Here is a 13,221-nt window from a genome sequence, read left to right as displayed (position 1 = left end):
AAAAACATCAAAAAGAATGCAACAGAGGGGCATCCTACAATATCCTTGACCAATACTCCTCAAAATTTTCAAGGTTATAAAAAAACAAGAAAAGTCTGAGAAACCATCACAGCCAAGAAGACTAAAGAGGCATGACAATTAAACGTACTGTGGTATCCTGGACAAGATCTTGGAACAGAAGAAGGACCGTAGTAAAAACTAAAGAAACCTGAATAAACTATGGGCTGACTTTAGTTAACAATAATGTACCAATATTGGTTCATTAATTGTAACAAAGGTACCATACTAATGTAAGCTGTTAATAATATAGGAAGGTAGTGGAGATGACTCTATCTGCTCAATTTTTTCTATAAATCTAAAACTGCTCTAAATATATAGTCTATTTTTTTTTTTAAGTAGACATGAGGATATCTGAAGTTTCAGGAAAATTTGACCAAGCTCTCTCAGGACCATTACATTCTTAATGAAAACAGTCTGGAGTTGAAAATGCAAAATGGCAGAAAGTTTTTAGTCTGAGATCATCCAGTCATTTGCCCAGAAGACATTTTGTGAGCAAAAATATTAAGATGGTGGTATTCAAATTTTAGTATGCATCAGAAACACCTGGAGGGCCTCTTCAAACAAAGATTGATGGGCTCCACACCTAGAGTTTCTGATTTAGTAGACCTGAGTGAGGCCCATGGATTTACATTTCTAACAAGTTCCCAGGTAATACAGATGCTGCTAGTCCATGGAGCACACTTAAAGAGCAAATATATTAACAGTAATATATAAAGAAAAAATGAATCCCTGAGTTTCCACAGTACTTACTGATGATTAAGGAGAAGGGACCATAAACTTTGTGATAAAATTATCCAACTAACCAAGGAGGGGAAAAGAAATTTCAGAATATAAGTTATAAAACATGTGAATTATCATAGGAAAGAGTGAGTTGTACAATCTGCTGACAACGGAAGTAACACAAAACCAGCACAGATCATTGTAAAGGACAAATATACAAAAATACTGCACTATGATATATGCAGCCTATGACATAAACTTGTACTTTAATGACATCATGAAATTGAGTACACTTTAAAATGTGGAAAGCAAAAGCTTTGGAAACTAAAAAGGATATTCATTGCTGGCTTTAAAAAAAAAAGCACAAGAAGTATAAAAGCAAAAATACAGTATTAAAAGATGTTAAAATATGCATAACAAACCAAAGAATAAACTAAGAATAGAAAAGCCTGTCTTGCCCCGGATAAAGCAGAAGTTGATTCTTTGAAAAAGACAGAAATTATGTATCAGAAGGAGAAACTGCTGTGTATAGCTCAGAAGATGATAGACTACTGATCAAATTCTATATGGCAAAATTTAAATTCAAAGAGTCCAGGATTCTTTCCACTCATCTTTCAATTCATCAATTTGTATTTCTCTAAAGTAGGCTACTGAACTTATTACACTGTGAATCACAGACCCCCACCCCGTCTGCATGGCAAGGGGATTATCCCATCCCAGTTTCCTCAGTGACAGCAGCTTTCATGGCTAAGGCAGAAACCCCAGCGTAACGTGGGGCCATGCAGTCAAGCCAGTGGAGCTATGGGTACTGGGCCTCCTGCCCACATCTCTTTTCAGGCAACACTTCCCTTTTGTTAAAATAAAGGTGAGAAATAATAATAATAAAGGCAGTCTTTCTTTTCTTTCTACTTGCTATTCCTGAGTAGGATTTCTCTGCTCTTTATCTCAGGGCAGAAGCAGCAAGAACACAGTTTTCCCCTTTTGACTCTAAGAACCTCTCCCCATCCCCCTACCTCCCCAAATAATTAATTAATTACATTAACTTTTGTGAAAAAATTAATATTTTGCTTTTCATTTCAGAACTAAGTACCACTTTTTCCCATAAAATTATTTATTTCAGCTACTGAATGTACCAAATGTCAGCATATCTCCCTGTTAGTACTCATTTACTCATTTCAAAATAAAAAGCTGCTTCAACTATTTTTCCATTTACATTATGCTTATGAATTCTGCCTAACTCAAGATGTGTAAATTTAGATATTGTACAGGCATCACTTTCTCCTATACTTTGTAAAATTCAATCCATCAAGAGAACTGCTTTTCATTTCAAGTAGTAAGTCAAGACATATTTAGATAAACTACCTGAAGGTGCTCCAACCCAAGCCAGACCAAGGACACCATCATCAAAATCTCGGTCTGTGAAGACATAGGCCAAACAGTAGTCATCATGATTCTGCTCAGAATTTAATTCCAGAAACTTCTCCACACCAATATTTGGAAAACGGAAGGGATTTGTAGGGTCCTTCTCATCAGCAGTTGTGTTGATCTAAAATCCAAAACAATGATTTTAACAAGCAACCAACGTTAGCAGAGCCTTAGTGTTAAGTAGTATCTACCTGGACAATATGCTTGGGGCTCAAGGAAGTCAGGCCTAAATTAAAGCTTCTACAGTTATTCCCACTACCTCCATCCCTGAGCTAATCATAGAAGCCAAAAAGGGAGGAAGGAAGGAGGGAGGGAGGAGGGAAGGAAGGAAGGATGGACGGGTAAGGGAATTAAAACTGAGTATATTACATTTCTGAGCAAGTGTTCACATATTCCCGAACACTGAACACTTGGGATGGGAAAACAAGTTCTGCTTTCAAAATTTCCAATAAGGAAGTACAGTTTCTCAATTTAATCATTTGATGAGTCTCCTTTAGTGCTAATCTCCTACATATGATGAGAAGTATGACATAAAACCCTATATTTCAGCTAATTAGTAAAACATAAAAGAGATATTGAACCCTAAACTGTCAATTCAGCAGACAAATCATATTCTTGGTTCTCCTTGCCTAGAATCATGAGTCAAGCGCAACTAACTTCAAGTTCAATTTTTTCCCCTGAATGTGAGCAAGAATTTTTTTTTTCTTTGCCAATTCGTTTCTCTTACTATTTCAAGCTGAGTTCCTCCAGAATGTTTCCTTGGACACTTAGCTACTATACTCCTGGGTGCAGGTTCCTCCATCACAATGTGAATAATCAGTTCTGATACCAAACTTCAACTAAAACAAAAGCTTTCATTTACTACTCACTGCTTCCTTTCAGAGACCTCTGCCTAAGCTTTGAAGTCCTAGAACAATTTGGTTTTCCCCAAGTAAGTCAGAGAATTACATACAAGACTGTTGGTAGAGAATAAAAAGGAATATGTATGAGTAAACATTGCTTAGAAGGGAAATCTCAGTCTATTGAAAATATCAGTGATTAGGCTATTACAGTTAATAAAATGAAAACTATAGGTCTTTTTAGGATCCACATCCTTCAGTAAAAACCAAGGAGCTTACAAACAGGATGGTAGAAACACCACTGAAGGCAATTTGCCTAAAGACAGATATGAGACCATCTGGTTCATCCATAAACAATTAACCAGAAACAATCAGTTATGGTCATCTAACACACAAACACACACACACAAATCCAAAAACAAAAACACTATATATTAAAGGTAGCCCATGCTTAGAGACATGCTGCATATCGCTTTTTCCCACTAAACGCAGAAATGAAATTCTCTGATACTTCTGTAATATTGGCTACAAATAAAAACTGCATCTAAATTTTAGTTACCTATATTAAAAATGGGATGATTAATTTTTTTAAAATAAATTTATTTATTTATTTTTGGTTGTGTTGGGTCTTCATTGCTGCATGCGGGCTTTCTCTAGTTGCAGCAAGCGGGGGCCACTCTTCATTGTGGTGGCTTCTCTTGTTGCAGAGCATGGGCTCTAGGCGCACAGGCTTTAATAGTTGTGGCACGAGGGCTCAGTAGTGGTGGTGCACGGGCTTAGTTGCTCCGCGGAATGTGGGATCTTCCCAGACCAGGGCTCGAACCCGTGTACCCTGCATTGGCAGGCAGATTCTTAACCACTGTGCCACCAGGGAAGCCCGGGATGATTAATATTTAAATATTTGCTTATAAAATATAAATTTCAAATTATTTAATGGGTCACAAACAAACTTCAACTGATGACATTTAAACTAAAGTTTTAATCTCAGTTAAAGGCCTGAAAAACAACTAATTGCCACAAAACTCTTTTATATACATGCATCTCTTCATAATGCAAATTATTTTAGTCAAACAAATGTGTTTCACTAAAATTTGTTCAGGTGTTCTCTACTTTTCACTACTTTGCATTTCATTACTCTGTCTACTAAATAGCAATACTTATACCACTTATCACTTTTACTTGCTCATTTAAAGGTTTATATTGCTCTCAAAGTACATGAAAGCAATTGATTACAAACAGTTCTTATACAGTATATCAAACCATATTTCACCTTAAGGCAATCCAATGTAATATATAATCATGTCACTTCTAAAAGAAAGGACCACTTTCAACTATTTTTTTTTTTTTTTGCAGTACGCGGGCCTTTCACTGTTGTGGCCTCTCCCGTTGCGGAGCACAGGCTCCAGACGCACAGGCTCAGCGGCCATGGCTCACGGGCCCAGCCGCTCTGCGGCATGTGGGATCTTCCCAGACTGGGGCACGAACCCGTGTCCCCTGCATCGGCAGGCGGACTCTCAACCACTGAGCCACCAGGGAAGCCCTCAGCTATTTTTTAAAATATATTACACATGTGTACTAAAACTATAATCTACTCAACCATATTTTAAGAAGAATAAAAGCACAAAATATAAAGAAACCCTGTGGGGTATTCCCTGGCAGTCTGGTGGTTAGAACTCGGTGCTTTCACTGCCAAGGGCCTGGATTCAATCCCTGGTTGGGGAACTAAGATGCTGCAAGCTACCGGCGCAGCCAAAAAAACGCCGCACAGCCATGTGACGCAGCAAAAAATAAATAACATTAAAAAAAAAATAAAAGCCATTAAAAAAAATTTTTTAATAAAGAAACCCTGTGGCAAGTACTTTTGTAAAACGATGATTTTTAAAACCCAGGTTATCTAGCTTATAAACTCAGATTCTTAAAAGCTTTATACTTGGAAAGAATTCATATTTAGAAAATTTTTGAAACAGTCCAATTTGTTAATAACAATATTTACTTATTAACAATTTATAACATTAAAACTAAGAATCAGTAGTTCTGGATCAGCATTTCTCAAAATGTGCACTGCAGGTCTTTGGAGTTTCAGCTGATGTTAATACAAAAAGGTTAAATTAGCTTAGAAAAATATGGATTTCTTTCCCAAAGGATTTCTCAAAACTTGAAATACATTAGTGTGCACTGTTAAATTTCAAGAGGAAACAGTATTAAGTGTTTTTCCAACTTCCAATTGTATTTAACCACTGTATCTATCCTTCCCTCCGCTGCAGCATCAAATGGGACACACTGAAATATACTGCATAAGGCAAATCTGAAGAAACTGGGGAATAATATCAGGGAGAAAAATGTCAAGTACAGTATCTGCAGTTACTTAGAGCACTTTCTAACTGGTATGTTAATCAGATAGATAGAAAACAGTACTTTCTACCATACCTCTTCTGCAGTCCAGATTAAAGCCCTATAGATTTAAGTCATAAACCCAAGTATCCCCTCTGTGTGTGTGTAAAACCCAAACGTAAAGATAACCTGAATCAGCAAATACAATTTAACTATTTAATGCATGAAGATGAAATAAAAGTCAAGCATTTTTCTTTTTGTAAACATGATCCTTATTGTTTCTCTTTCTTAATGTTCTTAACTATTGAAATTCCTTACTTACTCTTATGCGTTTCACCATGAAACTGATATTACGGATTCCAGAGAAGTCTGTGGTCTGGTAAATTGTATCAATCGCTTTAACATGACTGGATATCTATTGATTTAAAAAAAAAAGACATTTTAGAGGCAATGTCAAAATGTGAAAAAGACTGTGAATTTCCATTTCCCAAATCAAGAATTATTCATATTCCACCACATTCAAATTTTAAAATGTCAGTATCATATACTAGATGAAAGGATGAAAAAGATTAGTGAGCTGGAACTGAGAAGGGAAATTCAGGGACTTTTCCATATTTTTCTCTGGCCAAAACCAAACATGCACTCTTGCCTCAGTCATATATTGGGGTGGCCGAAAAGTCCCTTTGGTTTTTAAGTAAAAATAAAAGACATCTTTCATTTTCACCAAGAACTTTATTGAACAATGTATTCACCATTTTGTTCCACTACCTTCTGCCATTTTTCAGGCAACCTCATAATTCCATTCCCAAAACTTTTTATCTTTTCAAGCAAAGAACTGTTCCAGGTACCTTTCACAGTCTTCCAGGGAACTGAAATTTTTTCCATTAAGAGAATTTTGTAAAGACCGAAATAAATGGAAATCTGAAGGTGCACATAAATGGAAATCTGAAGGGGATGAATCAGAACTTCCCAGCCAAACTGTAACAGTTTTTGCCTGGTCATCAAAAAGACATGTGGTCTTGTGTTATCCTGATGGAAGATTCTGTGTTTTTTGTTGACTAATTCTGGACGCTTTTCGTCAACTGCCGCTTTCAGTTGTCTAGCTGGGAGCAGTACTAGATGGAATGAATCGTTTGGTTTTCCAGAAGGAGCTCATAATAGAGGACTCCCTTCCAATCCCACCATCTACACAACATCACCTTCTCTGAATGAAGACCGGCCTTTGGTGTGGTTAGTGGTGGTTCATTTCGCTTACCTCACGATCTCTTCCGTTCCATATTATTGTACAGCAGGGGTCCCCAACCCCTGGGCCGTGGACCAGTAGTGGTCCTCAGCCTGTTAGCAACTGGGCCGCACAACAGGAGGTGAGCAGTGGGCGAGCAAACGAAGCTTCATCTGCGGCTCCCCATCACTCGCGTTACCGCCTGACTCATCCCTCGACCCCCACCCGTGGAAAAACTGTCTTCCACAAAACCAGTCCCTGGAGCCAAAAAGGTTGGGGACCAATGTTGAACAGTATCCACTTTTCATTGCCCATCACAATTTGTTTTAAAAAACAGAACGTTTTCGTTACATTTAAGTAGAGAATCACATGCAGAAATACGGGCAAGAAGGTTTTTTTCGCTCAACTTACGTGGAACCCAAACGTCAAAGCGACTACTATAACCGAGCTGGTGCAAATGATTTTCAGTGCTTGATCTGGATATTTTGAATATGTCGGCTATCTCCCACGTGGTATAACATTGATTGTTCTCAATTAATGTCTCGATTTGACTGCTATCAACTTCAACTGGTCTACCTAACCGTGGAGCATTGTCCAGTGAGAAATCTCCAGCACGAAACTTCGCAAACCACTTTTGACACGTTTGATCAGTCACAGCACCTTCTCCATACACTACACAAATCTTTTTTCACGTTTCAGTTGTGTTTTTACCTTTCTTGAAATAATAAAGCATACTATGCCAAATTTTTTCTTCCATCTTCAATATTAAAATGGCTACACAAAAATTCACCAATTTTGATAGGTTTTCTTTTAATGCATGCTGATCTGACAGCTGTCACAATACAATCTAACAAAATTGTTTCAAATGAAATTAAAGACAATTAAGCACTACTAGTGACAACTTATGGAAACAACTGAACGAACTTTTTGGCCAAGCCAATAAAACTTGGTTTCTTCAATCCATCCTGCAGTGTCATACCTCCATGCCTTTTCGCATGCTGCTTCCTTATTTATGCCTAGGGTATCTACCCCTTAGACTCAGCTCAAACATCTTCTGTGAATACCTCCCTGATAATATCAGGACACTCAGTCATTCTCTGACTTTAGTCTTTCCATTGATGCACTAGTACATATTCTGTAAGTTTTGTCCACCATTTAACTATATGGTAGGTGCTGTTTTAGGTGCTGGAGGTATAGGGGTAAACAAAATTGAGAAGGTCCCTATAAATTTACAGATTTATTCTAGAGGGGGAAAAAGGGAAGGAAGTAATACAAATATAAATAACATACATTCAGATTTCGCTAAATTCTAAGAAGGGGTAAACAGGGTAATAGAACACAAAAAGATCCTCTTTTTCCTAGCTGACTCCCAACTTAACACTCTGGCTTCTAAACCACTCTATATACAACCTTCCCACCTTCATTTACAAAAAGCACTCTTGCTACCACTTATGTGAAAACATGCATATATATATAGGTTCAAAACTATTTTCAAAGAAATTATATAAACATAAATAGTCAAGTAAAAGCATTAACAATAATAATTTCAAAAGTAGCCCAGGTTGCCAAACAATGATAAAGAATATCATAACACTGCTGATAAAGTCCATTATAAATCTGTGCTATCTACCCTCAGCTTGGCCTAGCAATCCCTTATCCAATTCTCACTGTTCCTTCTCCACCCTCAACAGTGGTAGTTCAAACATTTTTCCACAGATGACTGATCAGACATCTTACTTTACCGAGGGTTCACCTTGATCTCCTGCTCTTTTAACCTTCAAACTTTTCTTTCTTTCTTTCTTTTTTAATATTTATTTATTTATTTGGTTGCGCCGGTCTTAGTTGCGGCAGGCGGGCTCCTTAGCTGCAGCATGCATATGGGATCTAGTTCCCTGACCAGGGATCAAACCAGGGTCCCCTGCATTGGGAGCACGGAGTCTTATCCACTGCACCACCAGAGAAGTCCCCAAACTTTTCTATCTTCATCCATTTCTATCTCCCTCAAATGATAACTCTTCCTTAAAGAGTAACTTTTCTATATTCTTAACCCCAATCTTTACTGGATCTTCAAGGACATTGTTTCACATCAGTTTTTCTTTCTCATCAGTTTTTCTTTCTCATATCTTACACTGCTTCTCCACTGCATCATTTTCCTCTTCTGACCAACTTCTTATGTATCCCCCTTTCACTCAAATATTCCATATTATTCCTAAGACACCATTTTTTTTCTGTTTTTCACATCTCCTGAAACCCTAACTGCTCCTGCCAACCCATTCCTTATTGTTCACAATGTTTTCACCCTCACAACTTTATTGAGAGCTTGCTTAAAGTCCATCAATAATATTCTAATAACTAAAAATCAGCTAACCTTTATAATCATTCTCTCTTTTTTTGCAGCATTACTGAGGTATAATTGACAAATAAAATGTAAGATATTTAAAGTGTACATCATGATTTGACATACATATACAAATATACATTGTATATTTGACATACATATACATCGAGTTAATTACTTTGTAGTCATTCTCTTTGGTATCTCCACAGATGACACTATTGGTTATGCATTTTGTTGTGAAACTTTGCTTATTCCTTGGCTAATCCTATTTTATCTTCTACCTCTTTAACTATTATACTTTAGCCCATAGCTTCTCCTCATCATCCTATTCACTATAGAGATTTTATCTCCCAGTTCCTTCCCTTTTGATTTCATTCTCTCTCCCTTATTTTAACTATCTCTTTTGCACCCTTAAATTCCATGCAGAAAGCTCAAGGCTAACCTCTCCCAAGCTCCAGTTCTACATTTTCATACCCTATAATCACCATGTACATGGGCTTTTAAATGTGTCTAAAAGTAAGTTCATCACCACCAACAAAATGAGTTTACCATTTATACTAATGACACCTCCACCCTCTCAGTCTCAAATCCTTGGACTCAAAATGCATTCATCAAACTCTCACTGGATACCTTCAAAATGAAGGATATTTTGAAGAGTGTCTCCAAAAAATTTATACTTCAATAAGACACAAATGCAAATAGTAATGTAACTTAGAAAGTGTTAAGTACAAGGAGAATACAGAATAGAAATTAAATATTCTTATTGGAAAGACTCCTCTACCTTTCCCTCCTTTAAGACCACAAATGACAATTTGACCCTCTTTTCCAAGCTAAGCTCATCATCTCATCATCATCATCAGTGTCATCATCTCCTTCATGAAATCATTTTCTTACATCTCTCTTTAGAATGACACTAAAATATCCTAACTAGTCTTTCAGTTATTTATGTTCTTATCTTACATATTTTCTCGTATCACAATTGAAAATACATAGTCTTTATTTTTCCAAAATGAGATATGCACTAACTTTAATTTTTAGAGGAATATACAGGTATAATGAAACAATATGAGAATATGAAAACTAAAATAGTAGCAAAATTATAAATACCTGGGCGATCACAGCCTCTCGTGTTCCATAATATTTAAAAAACAGATGATCAGTCTGAATATAAAGCTGACAAGTATTTTTTTCAGCTGAAGTTGTACGTTTTTTCCTCAGGAGTTCTGGACCATTAATAGCATGTTCTTCTTGAGGTGTCTATATGTCAAAAAGAGTCATTTCTAATCATCAGTATGCTTCACTATTATAATTTTATATAATTAAGAATATACATTATAAACAATTTCACTTTCTACTTTATTATATAAGACCATAGGTATTTCCTTGCACTGTTAAAAATTCTTCATAAACACCATTTTCAGTCTCATAACATTCTACTACATAGATGACTTATTTATTCAAGCAATTCTTTAACTTTGAAACATTTTCAAAACATACCATTTAATATGTAAATATAAAGCAAGTCTTACAGTAGTTTACAATACTTTGATATCTTCCTCTACCTCACCTCTAATACGCAATCTATCACCCAGTCCTGTCAGATTTAGCTTCTAAATACTTAGGGCATCTGCCCATTACCTCTAGCTCCATCACATTAGCCCAAGCCACCATCACTTATTACCTAGAGTATTGCAATCTGAGCGATGGGAATCTACCTCTATCCACTTCTGGCCTTCAATCTAACCTTCATACTGCAATCCTTTCAAAACACAATTTTGAAAATATTACCCACCTGCATTTGTATTTCAATGATTTCCTATGGCTCTAAGGATAAAGTCGTAAATCCTTTATATACACCACCCAGTCAGCACTGCAGCCTCTACTTACCTGTCCAGTTTCGTCCCATTCCATATTACTTCACAGAGAGACCCTACTACATTACCCAACTCTAACTCTCTGTGCTACAGATACATAGGTCTTCTTTCCAATCCTCCAACACACGGTCTGCATCCTGTCACAGTCTTTTGCACATGGTGATGCTGTCTCTCCTGATCTAGTTAATTTCTTTTCTTCAGATTTAGCAAAGACCAATTCACCCGTCATACCACCTCACAGAACCATGTACCCATGTCCTTTACAGTTTATCATGTGGTTATTTGTTTATTTTCTGTCCCCAGCCCACCACCATTACTTCAACCACTAGAATGAGAGTTCTGGAAAGAAGAAATTATCTCGGTGTTTGCGTCTCACTATACTGCTATCAGCTAACACACACTTCGCAGGCAAACAGTAGACACTCAATAAGTATTTGTTTAAAGAATTAACACTGCTATTGAATCCAAGCACTTAAACATTTGTTGACATCTAAAAGCACCATGGTTAAGTGAATTTTGATGACAGAGTAATAGAGAATTCAACTTAAATTAATTAAATTTTAAGCCACAATTCCAAATTTACACTCACATTTTATAATTTCCTTCTCCCTTGACAACTCCATGTTTGACTGTTCTCTTAGTTACTGTCTTCATTGTACTTTTATCTATTTTCGCTCAGTACATCATTCTAGGATGGCAGTTACTGTTTCAGCACATTCCATTGTCTTCTGGTTTCAACTGTTTCCAATGAGAAATGAGCTGTCATTTTTACTGTTGCTTCTCTGAAGGTGACTAGACTTTTTTAATTGGTTGCTTTTAAGAGTATATTCTTTGGTTTTTAGACTTTTCTAATATTGTGCTAGTGTTATTTTCTTTGCGAAAGACTTTTCCTGCACTAATTACAGGGTTTACTAAATTTGTTGTTTGATATTCTCTGTCATATGTGGAATTCTCAGCCACCATCTGTCCTTATTTCACTCTCATTTTTTCTCCTTCTGAGATATCAATTACACATACTTTAGACCTTTTTAATGTATCACCTATGTCTCTTAAGCTCTTTTCTGTATTTTCTACACTTTTGTTTCTAAGTGGTTTACCCTATTTTTTTATGACGTACTATTCAGATCTAAGCCCATCAAATTCTTCGTTTCTGCTGTTATATTTTTCAATTCTATAATTTCTATTAGGTTCTTTTGTTCATTTTCAATTTTCTGCTGAAATTTTTAACTTCCTCTTTATGTACTTAAACATATTATAAAGTCTGTATCTGTGTCTGATCATTTCATTATTCACACACCTTTAGGTTGTTTACATGTCTGACACCCCAGCTATACTGTAAGCTCTCTGAGGGTGTATACCTGTCATTTATTCTTGAATGGCTAATGTTTGATAAATAATTTTTTCCCTCTCACTCTTCCATCATGTTGTCTCATTTGCTAATGTGCTGATTATTTTGAACTGAGTGCCAGACAATGTGCGTGGAAAACCATAGATATAATCTGAGGCTTCAAGTAATGATATCTTTCTCAAGAGGAGATCTGTTTTCACTTCTGGCAGGCAATGAGACTTGGTGCACTAGTAATCCTCGATTACCTTACTCCAATCAGAGATTAAGAAGATGTGGTGTGAAACTTTAACCCCTGTGAGGGGAGGCAGAACACTTTCTGATTCACCCTTACTTCTAGGGAGTAGCCCTTCATTCAAGATCCCAACCTGAAGTCCCGAAATAGTATTTTTATCTTTAGCCTCAAGAATCTGGAGGGTTCTATTCAGCTTTTCAGTCTCTTAGCTACCTCCTCAGAAACTGGAAGATATAGCTAGAGAAAAGGTAGCCCCAAACATCAGGCTCACCTTCCTAAGTGCCCTCTTTTTTCCCTAAGATCTGGTCCCACACTTCTTCACAGCTTTGTTCTCTCTCCAACGCCTTCTAACAAATACACACACATGCAGACACAAATATATATATTTTTTAATATTCATATTTTGAGGTCAGGTTGGTCTCTATTAGTGTTCTAAACAGGAGGATTACTTCTTTATTTCTTGAAAAATTTCTTTGTCCATGTTATGAATTGTCAATATTGTCTCAAAGTTTATAACTGTCTTCAATTTAAGGTGTCCTTTACTCTTAATTTTCATAGAATGAAATACATCAATTCTTTAATAGTCAAAGATTCCATGCCTTATTCAAAATGTTTCTCTACTTCAAAATACAAAGTATTTTTTAATATCTTCTTTTGTCAAGCATCTTTTCAAATGCTTTTGCCCATTTTTTAATTGAGGTTTGACCATTTTTAAAAAACCGAGTTATAGGAGTTCTTGTTATATTCTGGAGAAGCCTTCTGTCAGATATATGTACTGCTGACATTTTTCTCACAGTTTGTGGCTTCCTTTTACATTTTCTTAACTGTATCT

The 13,221-nt window shown here is 36.3% G+C and overlaps 1 protein-coding gene across 1 annotated transcript in view; it reads right to left on the bottom strand.

The window, feature by feature from the left end:
- ADAM10 (ADAM metallopeptidase domain 10) overlaps positions 1-13,221 on the bottom strand; it is a 111,439-nt gene that overhangs the window by 39,309 nt on the left and 58,909 nt on the right. The window contains exons 6-8 of the mRNA XM_059056235.2: positions 10,043-10,192; positions 5,698-5,790; positions 2,143-2,326 (exon numbers count right to left, since the gene is read on the bottom strand). Coding sequence (XP_058912218.1) covers positions 2,143-2,326; positions 5,698-5,790; positions 10,043-10,192 — 427 coding nt within the window. The remainder of the gene's footprint in view (positions 1-2,142; positions 2,327-5,697; positions 5,791-10,042; positions 10,193-13,221) is intronic.

The sequence above is a fragment of the Kogia breviceps genome, chromosome 3 (genome assembly GCF_026419965.1).
Source record: "Kogia breviceps isolate mKogBre1 chromosome 3, mKogBre1 haplotype 1, whole genome shotgun sequence".
Classification (NCBI taxonomy): Eukaryota; Metazoa; Chordata; class Mammalia; order Artiodactyla; family Physeteridae; genus Kogia; species Kogia breviceps.
This window is presented reverse-complemented; position numbering and strand designations above follow the sequence as displayed.